The sequence below is a fragment of the Tamandua tetradactyla genome, chromosome 1 (genome assembly GCF_023851605.1).
Source record: "Tamandua tetradactyla isolate mTamTet1 chromosome 1, mTamTet1.pri, whole genome shotgun sequence".
In the NCBI taxonomy this organism is placed as follows: domain Eukaryota; kingdom Metazoa; phylum Chordata; class Mammalia; order Pilosa; family Myrmecophagidae; genus Tamandua; species Tamandua tetradactyla.
This window is the reverse complement of record NC_135327.1, coordinates 170419057-170438813: the sequence shown is the minus strand read 5'-3', so window position 1 is coordinate 170438813 and position 19757 is coordinate 170419057. Positions and strand designations below refer to the sequence as shown.

General features: G+C 36.5%; 1 protein-coding gene and 1 pseudogene across 3 annotated transcripts in view; one reads left to right on the top strand and one right to left on the bottom strand.

Annotated features, from left to right (window-relative positions):
- TNPO3 (transportin 3) overlaps nt 1–19757 on the top strand; it is a 140970-nt gene that overhangs the window by 73966 nt on the left and 47247 nt on the right. For both annotated transcript variants that reach the window (XM_077126703.1, XM_077126727.1), the window contains 6 exons: nt 2315–2458; nt 5029–5204; nt 5722–5860; nt 7164–7310; nt 17859–17966; nt 19649–19740. In XM_077126703.1, the coding sequence (XP_076982818.1) occupies nt 2315–2458; nt 5029–5204; nt 5722–5860; nt 7164–7310; nt 17859–17966; nt 19649–19740 (806 nt within the window). The remainder of the gene's footprint in view (nt 1–2314; nt 2459–5028; nt 5205–5721; nt 5861–7163; nt 7311–17858; nt 17967–19648; nt 19741–19757) is intronic.
- On the bottom strand, nt 71–17131 carry LOC143655721 (RWD domain-containing protein 4 pseudogene; annotated as a pseudogene). The gene is made up of 4 exons (XR_013162243.1): nt 17002–17131; nt 2919–2954; nt 1895–1930; nt 71–1020 (listed from the first exon to the last, which is right to left on the bottom strand). The product of XR_013162243.1 is annotated as an RWD domain-containing protein 4 pseudogene (transcript).

The following is a 19757-nucleotide window of genomic DNA, read 5'->3' as shown; positions in this document are numbered from 1 at the left end:
TATGACCTTTTTAGCTTACAACACTTTTTACATAAGAAACATACAAAAAATTATTTTATAAAAAGCTACTTCAGTACCAGAAAAGATAATGAAAGATTTTGAATCCAGTTTTCTTTTTTAAAGGATGCATTTTCCTTATCGCACATTCCAAGCATTATTCATCATCTTTAGAACCAGTTTTGCTTAAATGTTTAACCATATCAACCCAGTTCCATCCTTGAGGAAGTTCCCCTTTCTGATCTGTTTTATCTGCCAGTTTCCAATTCTGAGCTTTTGAAAGTTGTTCTTTTTTGTCATTTTTCTTACTTGAAGGGACTGTATTAGGAGTATCAATATTAGGAGATAATATTGCTTATGGATGTTGTAGAATTAATGAGATGGTGATTCTCCATGAACTGTTCTTTATTGTCTTTGGCATATCAAACAACGTATGTGTCATAGCAGTTCCAAGGTTAACTTCAACTGCTTCCTGTAACTTGGCTAATATACTCTGCTTTACAGCTGACAATATGGTGTTGTCAAAAAAAAAAAGCGTTCATAGATATAATTGGAGGTATTTGGGGATATGTTTCTGTCCAGGAAATCTTTATTAAGAAGGCTTTGGTATCACCATTTTCGCGCTATATTGAAAGGAAACTGGACTTAACTCCCGGAAATTTTTATCTCCTTCATAAATCGAACGTAATACTTCTAGTTCCATCCCCTGGTCCTCTTTGGCACTCATCGTACTGGCCGCAGGATGCCTCCCGGGCGCACAGCGTTTGCCATGATGAAGAGAATGAAGAGCGGTGGTCCTGGCACTGACAGCCAGGAGTCACGGGCACCCCCGGCTCTCTGGTACCGCGGAGCTGTGGGCACAGGGCTGTGTGCTGGGCTGGGTGGCCACCTCAGAAGGGGTGTCCGGGGAGCGGCAGCGGGGACTTCTGGTGGGTTGTGTAGGTATTTCCCTGCTAGAGCTGTGATTCTCAGCTTTTTTCTTCTTTTTTGCCATCCTTTCTTCAATAAATAATTGAGTATTTACTAAAAGAAGATAGTAAAAATTTGGTTTATAGCAGATGGATGCTTCTGTTTCCCCATGTTCTTAATATTTCTAAGCAGTCTTTTATAATATACTAATTGGTCTTATTGTATATTAATATATAGTAATATACTAAGTAATATCATTGCTGCAGTCTCTCTTTAGAAGTTTTTGAAATATAGGAATTCCTTGATATTAACAAGATTTTTCTTCTGTATATATATATACAAGCAAATAGAGGATTTTTCTCTACAGTTTATATCAGCACTGGAACCATGAATATCAGAATCTGATTCTTTAAGTGTGATTGTCATAAACGTACTTGAATTATTTCTTCTTTTCTTCCTTCATTGCAGTTCACACTAATTAATTAGTAAGTATGTAAACACTATTGCCTGATACTGCAAACATAAACCTGTAGGGGGAGCATGGCTATGTGGAAGTACAAATGTCAGCATTAGATTTATTTGATTATACTTTATGGAATTTCACTCCCCTCCCATCCTTCCCGACCTCCATGGCAATTATATTTCTAACCTATTACCTACAGATGGATAAAGATTTTATCCAGAAAAAGTTACATTACCTTTTGCTTTATTAAAAATATGCATTACAAAAACAGTCTGCAACGAGAAGCAGTGGTGAATTTTGGTGTGATCATTCTATTTTATAACTTCTATAGACATTATAGTATCACTTTTGGTAGAATGGCATATTTGGTGAAGTATTTGACCATCAGCTTGTCATGTGGGAATCTATAGCAGTATGACTAGATTATTTCTAATCTATAAAAATCAGGTGTATAGATGAGGAAATATTACTTAAAAAAAAGTTTTATTGGGCATTGCATCGGTGGCTTAGTGGCAGAATTCTCACCTGCCATGCCGGAGATGTGGGTTCGATTCCCGGTGCCTGCCCATACAAAAAGAAAACAATTTTATTGATATAACTACATTAATGCAGAAGTGAGAACTAAAAAAACAGTAATTTTTTTCTGAAACATGGCTTTCTTTAGGCAAGTATCTGTAACCTCTGTTACCAAACCTCAGTTTTCACATTATCTCAGGTAATGGAGATTAATAATAGTTAATAATAAATATTAATATTAATAAAATATTATTTATTAATAATAAAAATTGTTTATTAATAAAGAAGAATAAGTGAATGCTAACTCTTATAGTTATTAGCTATTATAATTGTCATCTTTGCCATTATTATACTTGTAAGGTAATTGTAGTAATGGTTTAAACATAGAGATTGGCATTATTCGTTTTAACCTCTTTCCCTTATTTTCAGATGACCTGTGTAGAAAAAGCAGGAACAGATGAAAAAATGCTTATGAAGGTTTTTCGCTGTTTGGGAAGTTGGTTTAACTTGGGAGTTTTGGACAGTAACTTCATGGCTAACAATAAATTACTAGCACTCCTTTTTGAGGTTTTGGTGAGTAATGACTTTGTTTATTGAAGTATTTCTGCCACACACAGTTATAATAACTAACCTTCAGGGCCATACTGGTGCTTTCACATTTTTGCATGTTGATTGGAAGATGATGGTAGGATAGCAACTGTGATGTCTTTTCTTTGTTTCCAAGTACCAAATTAGGGTATCAGTTTTAATACTCAGAATAAAATTTAATTATGTTTAAGAAGAAGGCAGTTTTACAATTATACAAATAAGTAATTGACATTAAAATTCAAGTAACAAAAAAAATTGTTCTCTTTTTCTTTGTTTTAAAAGATTAAAAATTGTGTGTTTCTAGTGGTCATTAGGTCTCCTCTTTCAGTTTGCGTTACCATGACATAATTACCAGGACATAAAATGTTTAGAAAATACAGAAAGGGGGGATTTGAAAAATAGTTATCTGGGTGGGCCATGGTGGCTTAGCAGGCAGAGTTCTCACCTGCCATGCTGGAGGCCTGGGTTCGATTCCTGGTGCCTGCCCATGCAAAAAAAAAAAAAATTAGTTATCCTTAGTTCATCCAGAAACAATTATAGATCAGATTATTATTTTCATAATTGTGATAGTTTAGTTAAATATCAGACAGGTGCCTGGGGTTATTGAGGGATTTTGAGATTAGTAGAACAAGAACTAGTATCTTTATATATACTTGTGCATTTCTTCTTTAAATTTTGAAAGTGGTAATGCCTACTAATGCATTCCCATGCCTTGGAAAAGAGGGATAAGTGAATGCTAAGAATAAAGTTGATTGTTAGAACCAGAAATAGAGTATCTCAAGCACTGGTATGGAACAAATATTTGAATGATCTGAGCAGCTTTTTCTTTCTTCTAGAGGGCTCCTTTAATGAAGACTAACTTGTTAGTATGGAAACTCTTGGTATACAGTGTGTATATTGATGTGCTATTATTTAGAAGATGGTAGCGTGATTCTAAAGTGATGTCACTGTAAAAAGTAAAGCACATTGTCCAAGGAGAGAGATTTTTGGTATTTCACTATTTGTATATTTCTGCTGTCACTCTTGGGACAGAAACTAATACTCAGGGAAGTTAGATGCTAATAGTTTCACTAGTCTTTGTCTTTTCACCATATCTGTGGCCTTACCTCAATTATGACCGTTTCGACTCTTATCTCACCAAATTGTGTTATTGTCATTATAAATGTGTGGTTATTATACATAAATGCAAATCCCACTTACATTTAAAAATTTTGTAAATATGATTACATAGGAATGGAAGACAGTTTAGAATACACTTGAGACTTAACAGTGGTGACTTTTGGTAATTGGAATTAGAGTAAGGAAGAAGCTAAATAGTATGACACTGATCCAGTGTCAGAACCTCTACCACTTTGTAAGAAGATTGTTTCTAGAGTTGGGATCAAATGTATTCTCTTTTTTTATATTCATTCGATAGTTCAAAATCATGCCATATTTTAGTTTGCTTTCTAGTTGGACCATGTCTTTCTTATACAGTTCTTTCCTCTATAGCTCTTTTTAAAAAATCTTCTAAAAATATAATAAATGATATAGACAGAAGAACAAATTTGAACATTTATTTAATTTTTAAAACATATTACGATGAATATCAAACCCACCACTAACCTAATGAATGATTTATATCTTTATGCTCTCCTCACCCTGTTACATAGTTCCCTCTCAACCCTGCCCTGGGAAATTCTAAATGCCCTTGTTTTTTATTATTCACGAAGAATAGTATGTCTTCATCAAATTTATCCAGCTGTGCTTTCTTTCATAGAAACCCTGGAGGCTTCCTTCTTTGAACTTTCTGATCTGTTCTAATTTGTAACAATTGCACTTTACATCTATTCCCCCAGCTGTCATCCTAGGACTTTTATTTACTATGCTTCTGAATTGGATTAACTGTTTTTTTTTAATCTCCTCCAATAACTTCCTTAGAAAGGGATACATGGGAAGTAAATTTTGAGTTTGTACAAGTCTGAGAAGTATTTTTATTTTATTTTCATTCTTGATTGATGGTTTGGCTAGATGAATTCAATATTTATTTTCCTTCAAAATTTCAGAAGTCTTGCTTTCTTATCTACTAAGGTGTCATTGCGAATGAGAAGTCAGTTAACTGATTTTGCTGCTTTCTAAGTGAACCCCGTCTCCCCTCCCTGGAAGTTTTAGAAACTTCAGTTTTTCCTTGGTATTCTGATATTTCAAATGATATGTTTAGTTTTGGTCCCTTCATTTTAGGTAGTATTTGAATATCAGAAAAAAGATTTCCACAGACTGAAATAGGGCAGGGAACAAACACGTAGCATCCATTTTGAGGGACTAGTGTGAACAAAAATTTGGCTATTATAAATTGTATGACTGATTGAGATACCAATAAGCTGATTTACCTAGTATTTAAGAACTAGAAATAGGACTAGGAAAATTGATGGATGTTGTCTTGTGGTAGGCTATGACTACTGGGCTGTTGTACATTTCAGGGTCATGTTTAGAAAACGGTTATAATTGTTTTCCTGCTACTTAGATTGTTATTTAATGATCCTACTTCTTACTTCCCTATTCCTACTATCTCCCAGCAACAAGATAAGACCTCGTCCAACCTTCATGAAGCTGCTTCAGACTGTGTGTGCTCTGCTCTCTATGCTATCGAGAATGTGGAGACTAACTTGCCATTAGCCATGCAACTCTTTCAAGGAGTCCTGACATTGGAGACTGCCTATCATATGGCTGTGGCACGTGAGGATTTAGATAAGTGAGTGATTATTTAAAGCTGGAGCTCTAGGTTTACCTCAATCTGGTGTTCTTTTAAGTCACATTTTATTATCTGATTCTTACTGACTGTAAATATACCAACTGTGCATCTTAAAGATGCTCTGTTCTCATCTGAAATGAGAGTGGCAAACCAGATGCAGAAGGAGAGGTTGTAGATTTACCAGTAATGATAAGTAGTTAATTTTTTGCACTTACAAAGGTTAAGGCTCAAAGAATTAGGAGTGAACCTCAAAATATCAAATATAATATGGGAATTTTTATTAAAGTGTTTAAGTACTTGAGGATTTGTACTGACTTACAACTCATTTGTTTATTTGTGTAGAAGCATACAATCTAAGTAAAGGTGGCTCTTTTGGACATTGTGTGCCCCTTAGTCTGAGGCACTAATTTTTATTTATTTTTATCAAATAAAATAAAATTTGATAAATTGTGTCTGAAAGTATGTACATCTAAAATCCGTTTTTCTGACTTGGTGCTCTCATTTTTCTTTTATCCAGAGTTCTGAATTACTGCCGTATTTTCACTGAGTTATGTGAAACTTTTCTCGAAAAAATTGTGTGTACTCCAGGCCAAGGTCTTGGGGACTTACGGACTCTGGAGCTGCTTCTAATCTGTGCAGGACATCCTCAATATGAGGTAATATCTACAGTATACTAAAGCCATAATCCTCTATGAGTTTTGTGCTGCACATTATCTGTGTTTGATTGCCTCATTTTCAGCTTTTTATTTGGGATAATTTCTAATGTTGGTTTTAACTAATATGACAGCTAGGCATGTTTTCCTGTGGGAGTTTTCTCTGTTAATTTTTTTTTCCTCTGTTTATTTTTGTATTAGATTTAGGCTTCTGCTTTGAATTTTTTTTAATCTATTTTATTACCTGCTTTACCTGACTGTTTGTAGGTACCTCAAGGAACTCATTATCTCTTTTTCTTAAAGTAGTCTAAACCTCTACTGAGTCCCCTTTTTAACTACATTTATTCTTTAGAGCTTTATAGCTAGAAAGCACTTCCAATCCTAACTGTACCTCCACAAGTCTTAATACCCCAAATTTTTCTCCAAATGAGGGTTGTGAATGAGAAAGGGATTAAAAGGATTTAAGAATCTTTTCATTCAGTGACTGTAAATATACCAACTGTGCATCTTAAAGATGCTTCTTTTAAGTCTGCTAGATGTTTTTAAATCTCTTCATTTATTTGAAAAGTTTAACCTACTCTCCATAGTATAAGAAGTGAGAAGGAAGTACTCCTAAGTTGGGGCATGGTTTTAAATATTTAGATTCTTTGGATCCTTTTGGATCGCTGATGAGAAAAGGATGGTCAGCACATGTTAGGGAGAAGGCACAGTAGTCCTGATCCTCAATCCTTTTTCTATTATCATATAAAAGACAGTGTTTATTTGACATAATCTCATGAGGATATCTAGATTTTAATGAAACCCAAAATGTTTTTGGAAGGAAGTAGTGTCTTGTAAGATAAGTGTAGATAAAATCCCAGAACTTTTTCTCCCTTTCTTTCTCTCTTAAGAAACAGGTGAGTAAAAGTGACATATGACGCTGATTCAGTTGTGTTCAGAAAATTGCAGGTGTTTGCCTGCTAAGAAGTGTTCTAATCTTGAACATAAAATTATTTCAGAATTTGGGGAAAAAATACTTTAAAATAAACTTCCATTTCTATATCTGTTCTTCTAAATTCAAAATCCATCACACTATTTGAGAAGTTATCCCAGAACTATGTCAGTCATCCTAAGTAGAGTTTTGAGACTAAAGTTGAAAAATACATTCGGAGAATGTTGGTAAATATTGCTACAGAAAAGGAGCAGTTCTCTTCATGTTATTTAAAAGTATATTTTCTTTCTGATCTTAGCAATAATTAACTCCTTTTATTACATTACTTCTCCTATTCAGATAAACCCCTTTTCCTTCTTTCTTTTAATCTAACAGGTAGTAGAAATTTCCTTTAACTTTTGGTACCGACTAGGGGAGCATTTGTACAAAACTAACGATGAGGTTATTCATGGCATCTTCAAAGCTTATATTCAGAGGCTGCTTCATGCCTTGGCTCGACACTGCCAGCTGGAACCAGACCATGTAAGTTCCTTTTGAAATTAAAAGAAAATTTTTTAAGTGCCTTTTGAAATGAAAAAAAAATTTGTATGCTGAGTGAAAAATACACTGTAAAAAAAAATTTTTTTTTTTTTTTTTGGCTTTTAAAAGGGAATTTATTAAGTTGCAAGTTTACAGTTCTAAGGCCATGGAAATGTCCAAATTAAGGCACCAATAAGAGGTTACCTTCACTCAAGAAAGGCTGATGCTGTCCAGAACGCCTTTCTCAGTTGGGAAGGCACATGGTGGCGTCTGCTAGCTTTCTCTCCTGGCTTCTTCTTTTTCTTCTTCTTCTTCTTTTTTTTTTTTAATATTTTTTTATTGTGAAATATAACATATTTGCAAAAAAAGCTTTAAATTTCCAAGTATGTTTTAACAAGTAGTTATTTAACAAATTTCAGTGTTTTGGTATGTATGCTGGTTTGAAAGGATTTGTTTTAATCCTAATCAGTTTTGTGGGAATAATCGTTTCTCTTATTTTTTTTTTTAACTTTTTTTATTGTATAGTATAACATTATACAAAGCAAAGAAAGAAAAAAGCGGTAATTTTCAAATCACTCGTCCACAAGTGGTTACAGGACACATCCCAGAATTTATCATGGGCTAATATACCATCCTCTCATATTTTTCCTTCTAGCTGCTCCGGAATATAGGAGGCTAGAGGGCTTAAATACTTTTTATCATCACAGTTGACTTTTTTTTCCTTCTTTTTTTATGAACAGTAGCATATATACAAAAAAGCTATAAATTTCAAAGCACATCACCGCAGTTAGTTGTAGAACATATTTCAGACTTTGACATCAATTACAATTTCACAATTTTAGGTTTTTATTTCTAGCTGCTCTAAAATACTGGAGACTAAAAGAGATATCGATTTAATGATTCAGCATTTATATTCATTTGTTAAGTCCTATCTTCTATGTATAATTCCCCCATCACCATTATACACCTATGTATAATTCCCCTATCACCAAGACCTATGAATCTTTCCATACCTCTCTTTGGGGTTGTTTGGACTATGACCATTCTAAATTTTTGCTGTTAGAAGGGTCAGTCACTAATATGGGGTAGGAAGATGGAACTATCTGATGTTCTGGGCTAAGTTTCAGGACTTATCTGGACCAGGGACCCATCTGGAGGTTGTAGGTTTCTGGAAAGTTGCTCTAGTGCCTGGAATCCTTGTGGAATCTTTTATATTGCCCTAGGTGTTCTTTAGAATTGGCTGGAATGGTCCTGGTTGGGAGTTGGCAGGTTATGATAGGTAGCAAGTTCTATCCAAACCTTGCATAGGAGCCACCTCTAGAGTAGCCTCTCAACTCTATTTGAACTGTCTCTGCCACTGATACTTTATTAATTACACTTCTTTTCCACCTTTTGGTTAGGATGTAACTGTTGATCCCACGGTGCCAGGTCTGAATTCAACCCTGGGAATCATCTCCAGGTCACCAGGGAGATTTTCACCCCTGGATTTCATGTTCCACATAGAGGGGAGGGCAATGATTTCACTTGCAGAGTTGGGCTTAGAGAGACTGGTTGTTGCCACACCTGAGCAACAACAGAGGTCCTCCAGAAGTAACTCTTAGCATGCCTGTAGGTAGTTTAAGCTTCTCTGCTACCTACGTAAGCTTCATAGGAGTAAGCCTCATTATCAAGGGCATGGCTTTTTGATTTGGGTATCCCTGCAGTTTGACACAATATCGGGGATTCCCTGATGGTAAGGTTTAGTAGTTCCATAGTCTTTCTTCCCTCGCTCAGGGGACTTTGCCAATACTTTTTGATTATCTGCTTAATATGCTCTAGGATGTTCCCAGGCATTACAATAGTCTATACAGGATTAAAGGACCTCTTTTTTATTCTGTGCTTCCTGTGTTTCAGTTGTTCAAATGAGCTGTACAGATAGGTTAAATTAGATTATAGACTACAGAAAATTTCAGTTCCAGATCAAATAAACCTTTCTTCCACTGGTCTCAAAGAGTATGTGTGGGTCTAAAATATAGACACTGTCTTCCTTACCTCTCTATTCTGAATTACATTAACCCCACCTGTTTGACTTCTTATCTCTAAATATCAGGTTATATATATAAAACAGCCTCTCAAAATCCAGAAATAATAATCACCACTCTGGACTTAATGTGTCTGCTCTAGAAGCTTACAGTCTAGGCCCCTGTTTTCTTATAAGCATTTTCTAAAGATGACCGTATCATTGTTGTTTTTTGTTTCTGGCTTATTTTGTCTCACCAAATATCCCACATGTTCATTTACGTCATTGCATGCCTCACGACATTCTTCCTTTTTGTAGCAGTACAACCTTCATTCATAAGTATACACCATCGTTCGCCAATCTACTTCTCCGTCAGTGCATCCTTCAGCCACCTGTATTCTCTACATGATGCCCAATGCATACAGGTGGCTGAAGGATGCACTGACAGAGAAGTAGATTGGTGAACAATCGTGTATCCTGGGCATCATGTATAGGACCCAAAGTCCACAATCCATCAACATTCTCAATTTTAGATAATTTCATTGTTCCCAAGAGACAGAAAACACACCCTCACCAAATGGGAAATCTAAACCTCCTCTTAACTCTTGTCCTTCACCCCATTATTTACTTCTGCTCTTACTGTGATAATACTGATGGTTTCCTTTTGAACACAGCTCATAGCATACAATAGCAGTTTTCTCCCTGTACCCTGAACTTAAACATTCTTTATACAAGAATCATATCTTTGAAGTCATTCTTACGAGAACTCAGTCATATTTCTAGTGTGAGTCAATGGGATATGTAGGTCTATACAACCCCTTTTAATCTTGTTCATCTTCAATATGGTTATATTACTTCTAGACCCACTAGAGAATCACCTTCACTCCTATCTATTCCCTTACATTGGAGTTCAATCTCATTAGCTAATGGTTCACCCATCTCTAGCTTCTATGTATCTCTAAGTCCCCTATATCCTGTATTATAAGCCTCTGATTATACCTTTATGCTGGTCATAAAAGGGGAATCATGCAGTATCTCTCCTTTTGTGTCTGGCTAATTTCGCTCAGCATTATGTCCTCAAGGCTCATCCATCTTGTCATGTGCTTCAGGATGTCATCTTGTCTTACTGCTGCATAATATCGCATCGTATGTATATACCACATTTCGTTGATCCACTCGTCTGTTGATGGGCATTTGATTTGTTTCCATCTTTTGGCGATTGTGAATAATGCTGCTTTGAACATCGGTGTGCAGATGTCTGTTTGTGTCATTGCCTTCAGTTCTTCTGGATATTTTGCTATTGCTGGGTCATAGGGCAACTCAATGTTTAGTTTCCTAAGAAACCACCAAACAATCTTCTATAGTGGCTGCACCATTATACATTCCCATCAGCAGTGCATATGCTTATGCACTGCTGCATAAGGTTCGCCACGTCCTCTCCGACATTTGGAGTTTCCTGTTTGTTCAATAGCAGCCATTCTTACAGGTGTGAGGTGGTGTCTCATTGTAGTCTTGATCTGCATTTCTCTTATAGTCAGTAAAAATGAGCATCTCTTCATGTGCTTTTGCACCATCTGTATTTGCTCTTCAGAAAAATGCCTTTTCATATCTTTAGCCCATTTTATAATTGGATTGTTTGTTCTTTTGTTGTTGAGTTGTATGATTTCCTTGTATGTGTACAAAATCAAACCTTTGTCTGATATGTGATTTCCAAATATTCTCTCCCATTGAGTTGACTCCTCTTCACCTTTTTGGCAAAGTCTTTTGAGGTGCAGAAGCATTTGATTTTGAGGAGTTCCCATGTATCTGTTTTTTCTGTTTTTTCTTTTGTTGTTTATGCTTTCTGTGTAAAGTTTAGGAGGCTACCTCCTGTTACTAGGTCTTGAAGATATTTCCCTACACTTTCTTCTAGAAGTTTTATGGTGCTATTTCTTATATTTAGGTGTTTGATTCACTTGTAGTTAATTTTTGTGTAGGGTGTAAGATAGGGGTCCTCTTTCATTCTCTTGGCTCTTGATAGCCAGTTCTTCCATGCCCCATTATTGAAAATACTTTTTTGTCCCGGTTCAGAGGATTTGAGGGCCTTGTCCAAAATCAGTTGTTCATAGATTTGGTGGTCTATTTCTGCACTCTTGATTCAATTCCGTTGGTTAATGCTTCTGTCTTTGTGCCAGTACCATGCTGTTTTGACCACTGTGGCTTTATAATAGGTTTTAACATCAGGGAGTTTTTAATCCTCCCACTTTGTCCTTTTTTAGGATGCTTTTAGCTATTCAGGGTCTCTTCCCTTCCAGATGAACTTGGTAGTTAGCTTTTCCAAATCTTCAGAATAGGTTGTTGGAATTTTGATTGGTACTGTGTTGAATTTGTAGATCAATTTGGGGAGAATTGACGTCTTAACTATATTTAGCCTTCCTATCCATGAGCAGGAAATGTCTTTCCACCTATTTAGATCACCTTTGATTTCTTTTAGCAATGTTATGTAGTTTTCTGTGCGCAAGACCTTTATAACCCTAGTTCATTCCTAAGTACTTGATTCTTCTAATTGATATTTTGAATGGAATTGTTTCCTTAACTGACTTCTCAGCTAAGCCATTGCTTGTGTATAGAAATGTTACTGATTTTTGCACATTAATTTTATATCCCGCCACCTTGCTAAATTTATTAGCTCAAGTAACTTTGCTGTAGATTTCTCAGAATCTTCCAAGAATTGATATCATATCATCTGCAAATAATGAGATTTTTACTTCTTTCTTTCCAATTTGGATGCCTCTTCTTTGTCCTGCCTGATTGCTCTAGCTAGAACTTTTAGCAGAATGTTGAATAATAGTGATGACAGTGGGCATCCTTGTCTTGTACCTGACCTTGGGGGAAAGCATTCAGTCTCTCTCCATTGAGTATGATGTTGGCTATCGGTTTTTTCATATATTCCCTTTATCATATTGAGTTAGCTACCTTTGATTCCTGTCTTTTGGAGCATTTTTATCAGAAAAGAATGCTGCATTTTATTGAATGTTTTTTCAGCATCAATTGGGATGATCATGTGGTTTTTCCCTTTCGAATTGTTACTGTGCTGTATTTCATTAATTGATTTTCTTATGTTGAGCCATCCTTGCGTTCTTTGTATAAACCCCACTTGGTCATGGTGTATAATTCTTTTAATGTGCTGTTGGATTCGATTTACTAATATTTTATTGATAATTTTTGTATCTATGTTCATTAGGGAGATTGGCCTGTAGTTTTCCTTTCTTATAGCATCTTTACCCAGTTTTGGTATTAAAATGATATTAGCGTCATAAAATGAGTTAGGTAGAGTTCCTTTTTCCTTGGTTTTTTGAAAAAGTTTGAGCAGGATTGGTGTTAGTTCTTTATGGAATGTTTGATAAAATTCCCTTATGAAACCATCTGGCCCTGGGCTTTTCTTTGTAAGAAGATTTTGATGACTGGTTGAATCTCTTTACTTGTGATTTGTTTGTTGAGATCTCCTACTTCTTCCTGTGTGAGTGTTGCTTGTTTGTGTGTTTCCAGGAATTTGTCCACTTCTCTAAGTTGTATAGGTTGTTGGCCTACAGTTAGTTGTTCATAGTAGCCTCTTATTTTTTTTATTCAGGGTCTGTGGTAATGCACTCCTTCTCATTTCTGATTTTGTTTATTTGCATCCTCTCTTCTTTTTTCCTTTGTCAGTCTTGTAAGTGGCCCATCAATTTTATTGATTTTCTCAAAGAACCAACTTATGGTTTTATTGATTCTTTCTATTGTTCTTTTGTTGTCCCATTCATTTATCTCTGTTTTAATCTTTGTTATTTATCTTCTCCTGTTTGCTTTGGGGTTAGTTTGCTCTTCTTTCTCAAGTTCAGGTTTGAAGTTAACTTTTTTTTTCCCTCGATTTTTGCTCTTGTTTTTTAATATAGGCATTTAAGGCAATAAAGTACCCTCTCAGCACAGCCTTTGCTGCGTCCCATAAGTTCTGATAAGTTGTATTCTCATTTTCATTCATCTCCAGATAGCTACTGATTTCTTTAGCAATTTCTTCTTTGACCCACTAGTTGTTTAAGAGTGTTATTTTTTCTCCACATATTTATGAATGTTCTAGTTCTTTGGTGGTTATTGAGATCAAACTTCATCCCATTGTGATCAGAGAAAGTGCTTTGAATAATTTCATTATTTTTAAATTTATAAAGACCTGTTTTGGGCCCCAGCATATGATCTATCCTGGAGAATGTTCCATGAACACTAGAGAAGAATGTATAACCTGTCCTTTGGGGTGCAATGACCTATATATGTCTGTTAGGTCTAATGCATTTATCAAGTTATTTTATTCTCTCTGTTTCCTTTTTGATCTTCTGTCTGGTTGTTCTATCTATAGAGGAGAGTGGTGTATTGAAGTCTCCCACTATTATTGTTGAAACATCTGTCATTCCCTTCAGTTTTGCCAATGTCTGTCTCATGTACTTTGGATCTCCTTGATTGGGAGCATAAACATTTATGATTGTTATGTCTTTATGTCTTCTTGGTGAATTGACCCTTTAATTAGTATATAGCATCCTTCTTTGTCGCTTATGATGTCTACATTTAAAGTCTATTTTTTCCAATATTAGTATAGCTACTCCTGCGTTCTTTTGGTTACAGCTTGTGTGGAAAATCTTTTTTCCATCCTTTCACTTTCAGTCTATTTGTATTCTTGTGTCTAAAGTGAGTCTCTTGTAAGCAGCATATAGCTGGATTATGCTTCTTAATCCATTCTGCCAATCTGTATCTTTTAATTGGTAAATTTTTAGTCTGTTAACATTCAGAGTTATTCCTGAAAAGGTGTTTCTTGATTCCACCATCTTATCTCTTTTATTTTATTTGTCAGATCTATATATTCTTCTCCCTCTTTCTCTTTGTATTCTTTAAATTACCAGTAGTGGTACTCTTCAATTCTGTGCCCTCCTCTGGACCTCCCTCTCCTGTCCAGCTGGCAAAACTCCTTTTAATAGTTCTTGTAGGGTCGGTCTCTTGTTGACAAATTCTTTCAGGACTTTTAAGTCTGTGAAAACTTTAACCTCTCCCTCAGTTTTGAAGGACAATTTGGCTGGATACAGAATTCTTGGCTGGAAGTCTTTCTCTTTCAGGGTCTTGACTATGTCATACCACTGCCTTCTCACCTCCAGGATGCTAGTTGAGTAGTCTGAACTCAGTCTTACTTGATTTCCCTTGTATGTAGTAGATTGTTTTTCTTTTGCCGCTTTCAGAATTTTCTGCTTCTCTTCAACATTTGACAAACTGAGACTGATGAGTATGTGCATTGGGGAAGCCTATTTGGATTTTTTCTGTTCAGAGTTCTTTGGGTTTCTTTGACTTATATATTTATATCCTTTATGTGGGTTGGGAGGTTTTTCCCCATTGTATCCTCAGCTGCTCTTCCTAGCCCTTTACTCCTCTTTTCTCCTTCTGGGACACCAGTGATTCATATATTTGTGCGCTTTGTTTTGTCTGTCATTTCTCTGAGTTCCCATTCAGTTTTTTCCATCTTTTTTGCCATTTGTTGTTTTGAGTCTTCGAAGTTAATTATCCTGTTCTCTGTACCACTTATTCTTTCTTCTATCTCTTCAAATCTGGTGTTGTGTGCCTCTAGTATGTTTTTATTTGGTCAACAAAGTCTTTAATCTCTGATTTCCACTGTTTTTCTCTTTCTTCTTTTAAATTCCTCTTTGTGCTCTTCTACTGTCTTCTTGATCTGCTTTATGTCTCTTGCTGTCCTACTTATTTTATTACACAGAGTTGTATGAATATCTTTGATTAGTTGTTCTAACATCTGTCTCCTCAGGTGTTTTAATTTGGTCGTTAGGGCTATATCTGTCTGCATTGTGATATGCATAGTGATCTGCTGTCTTCAGCACATGTAAATATCTTGATTGATTTACTTTGGGAACCGATTTCTTTCAGTAGTCTCAGGCTGTGTGTTTGCGGGATGGTTGTACAGCAGGGAGCAGGGCACGGATGGAGCACTCAGTACAGTGATTTGTTTCAGGGCAGGTGTGGGTTGCAGGTTGGGGATGTTATGCTAATACTTGTGAACATGGGCACCCATTGGCCAGGAAGGATGTAGCTGTGCGGGTGCACTGGTCTGGGGGGTGTAACCCTGGTGTGTGCTCATCTAAGGCACGGGGGCCCTTTAATGCACATGCATAGCGCTGTGGCAGCTGGTCAGAATTACGGCTTCGTGGATTGGGGGCAGGTATGACCCGGCTGCACAGATCAGCATTTTCTCAGAGTTGGGAAGTGAGGCTGAGGGCTGTGTCCATGCGCGGTTCTAGGACTATTGTAAAGTGCATTTCCCAGAGCTGAATGATGTAATTGGGGACCCGTGCGCATACGTGTGCCTGGAAATACCATAAACAGATGCACTGAGCTCCAGGAGCGCGGGGTGAGGCTGTGCGACACTGTGAGCAGGGGGCAGGGGTATCCTAGGTATGGAGGTTAGTGCCCACAACCTTTATGTGCTGACAACAGCCTACAGGGAACAGGGAGGGGTAGATAGTGCTCAGGAAGGGTGCAGGAGAGGTGAGTTGGGCTGCCCTTGGGGTAGGGGTGTGAAGCAGGTATGTGTACTGGGGACTGGTGGGGTGGAGGCACCTGGAGCATGGGGAATGGGAGCAGGTAACGGGGTTCAGGTGCGTGGTATGGGATGAGTCACTGGTCATAGGGCTGTGCTGGTGAGGGTAGCCTGCTCAAGGAACGTGGCCAGGCTTACTTCCTAGTCCTGTGCTCCAGTCCATGCACTCCCACGGGCTCTGCAGCTCCACGCCTCCAAGCTCCAGCTTTCTGCCTCTCAGTTCCTCGGCCTCTGCAACCAGGGCTGCCACATGTGGTGCAGAAGGCTCTCCCAGGTCAGCTGCACTCCCGAATTGCCACCTTAGTCACCCTCCTGCCCCTTCTCTAACTTTTCCATGGAGCAGGGCTAATCTCAAGCTACTGTAGTGGGCTGTCTTCCTAGAAGTTCAGAATGTAAAATTTTATACCCTCAGTTTTTGTATTTTTATATTCACATACAATGAAATCATCAAATTTTTACAATCAGTGGTTCTCAGTATCATATAGCTGTGCATTCATCATCACAATTTTTGAACATTTTCATTACTCAAAAAAAAAAAAAAAGTAAGAATAAAAGTGAAAAAGAACACCCAGAACATCCCATAGCATAGCTCCCCTCTCCCAACATTCCATACCCTATCTCCCCTCATGTTTTTGTTGTTGTTGTTGTTGTTTTTCTTGCATGGACAGGCATCAGGAATCGAACCTGGGTCTCTGGCTTGGCAGACAAGAACTCTGCCTCCTGAGCCACCATGGCCCACCCCCAGCACCTTGTATTTTAATGGTGTAAATATGTGATTGTACTAAAGCTAACACAAACGTGAAATATTTGTGTAAGGACGTTGAAATTTGAAAGCATGTTCATTCCCCCACAGACACATTTTTTCTTTATATTATTTATGTTGATTTTATAATTAAAATGTAGAAGTAATCTATTTGGCTTAGATGGAAACATACTAAAAATATTATAAGATAGTGCATTGGGAAACTGTTCAACCTCCATGCTTTGCTTATTATTAGTCTCTTCAAGTTTTGCTACATTTATTTCATCCTTTTGGTTTGTTTGCTTATTTAATGTCTTTTAATCTAGGGCCTGACATAAGTTTTTCCATTGCTTACCTTTAAATCTGACATAAAAGTTGTCTGTTCTCTTAATTTTACTGTTAATTATAGTTCTTTGATTCGTGGTATTCTGTACCCCAAGGAACTTCAGAGATGATCTGATACTCTAGTGGTTTTCAAACTTTTATTTTTTTTTTAACTGTGAGAAATTTTACTCTCAACTGAATCGTACTTGGAAGCCTGCTATATAAATAAAAGCAGAGCCACTCTGGTTTAAATGAGCCTATTTGTTTGGTGTCCTCCTTCCCTTTTGCTAGTACTGTGGCACCACTTCCCTTGCAGGTAAATTACTTACTCTTGTAAGTATATAGTGCTTAATAATTTGTGTAATGCTTTATAATTGTATTCATTATCTCATTCAAAACAGCCATTATTTCTTCCTCATTCTTGAACCTTAATTTCTTCATCTTAAAGCAAGGAGGTTGAACTAGATCAGCGATTCTCAGTAGTATAAAGTGCTTTTCCATTTATTCATGGTTTAGGATTCTTATACATGTCCACGACCAGCTCACAATTGGTAACCCTTTGTTTCTTCATAGGAGTGTTAGAAAAGGGAAAATTTAAGAACCATGGAATGTAAATAATTTCTAACTTTTTAATGAAAATTTTCAAATATACAGCAAAAGAAAAATAATTTTAAGTGTGTCTCATAGGAAAGGGAGAGGCTAAGTTGTGTGACTTGACATACCTAACAGTTTGGGAACTCCTCAATAGTAAAATATCCTTATGATGTAGGTGACTTATCTTTTGTTCATCAGGACCTGACAAAGTCTTTTTCATCTTTGTTCTTGATTTTTATAGAGATCCAATGAAGCCTCACTGGGTTTAAAACAAATGTCGTTTTGAAATTTCAGGAGGGGGTTCCTGAGGAGACTGATGACTTTGGGGAGTTTCGGATGAGGGTATCTGACCTCGTAAAGGATTTGATTTTCCTGATTGGGTCTATGGAGTGTTTTGCTCAGGTAAGCCGATTTAGAGATTCTTGCCAGTCTTACTAATCCCCTTAATTGTGTTTACTTCTCTGTCTCTGTAAATGTCCCATCTTATTTCTTCAATCTCAGTGGCTAAATGGGATAATAGACATGTAAGTGCCTAGCACACTGCCTGGCATATAGTAGCTATGTTACTATTTTGTATCTTACAAACCAATTGCAGTATTATAGGTGGTTAAGTTATGGTTTGCTCTGTTTTGCTAATGAGAGCTGTTGCACTTGAGCATCGGCAATAGATGGTCATAGAGAAGCATTAAAGCCCCAAGGATACTTCAGTATTTGGATCTAGCCAAGAAATACAGACAGCTTTTCCTGCTTGACTAATTATATATCAACTCCAGGCAACTTCTTTTAGTTACTTGACATTTCCTTTGTCCAAGCTTATGGTTAGATTCTTGTGCAGTTTCATCCCACAGGTGACTATATTAGAGTAGAAGGCTGATAGTCCTGTGATTGATCTTGAAAATCAGTGGGTAACATTTTTTCCTTTTAAGACAGTATGGTTGCAGCCATCACCATTCCACATCACTTAACATTAGCATAATTTCGGATGCTTTCATATTGTTGAATGATGCTCTAATAGACTCTGAAATACTAGTTTGAAGCCTTTGTCATAGTAGGACCAAACTAACATAATTTTTTTTTGTCACTCGGCCATTTTGTATTTGGGCATAATCTGGCCTAGAAAGTGTTAATAAAATTATAACTATTTTTCAATATATTAAGCAAAATACATTTATCAACCCACCTACAAAGGAATGGGGATTTTTATAAAGCAGATCCTGTGAGATCTCTGGATCACAAGGCAGATGACCTCTGTTTTCACTGGGTCTGTGACTTTCAACAAGTCTCTTGATCTTTTCCAGACCTCGTTTTATGAATTTATATAAATTATCAGTGTTTTCTGGGATGTGTTCTGTGGAATACCAGCCCAATGAGATGCTGTTTGGGGGGAAAAGAATTCCATCAATTAAAATTGGGAAATTATTTAAATAGTATATTAAGGGCTGTGTGAAGCCCTAAATAAGAGAGTAATTTTGTCTTACCTAGCAGTGTCCATTACTTAATTGCAGAAATCTTATTTAGATTAATACCTAGTTACTTTCCATGGTTGGATATATTGTGGGAAATTCTGGACTAGAGTATTTCACTAGATCTGCTTTTTTTTTTACCTTCTGCTTGGACATGGTATTGTGATAGATGCTTCTAAAGAGCTGCTTTTTTTGGAATGTAATCTATACTACCAGTGCTGATGTGGACAAATATTTACATAGAAATGTAAAGCCAATACATAGAGGATTTACATTATATACCAGTTTTAAGTGTGTTTATGTATTCATCAGTAATTATTAGGACCAGGAAAAGACACTTGTGTATTATGTTTTGGTTTTTTTTCCATAATAATTTTCTGAGACAGATGATAATCATGATATGTGTTTGGGGATCTAAATGGGTTTATATCAAATATTAAAATGGTAGTCACTTCTAGTTAGTGAGGATGTGAAAAATGAAAATAATATTCTCCCCTGGCTCTGAGAGACGTAAAAACAAGAGCCTAGATTTATTTTAATTAACAGATTTTTTTTGTTTTGTTTGATTTTGGACTTCTGTTTTCCTTTTAATGGATCCGTAATCCACCTCTTCTTCTCTAGTTATATTCTACTCTGAAAGAAGGCAACCCACCCTGGGAGGTGACAGAAGCGGTTCTCTTTATCATGGCTGCTATAGCAAAGAGTGTTGATCCGTGAGTGTCTAATAAGT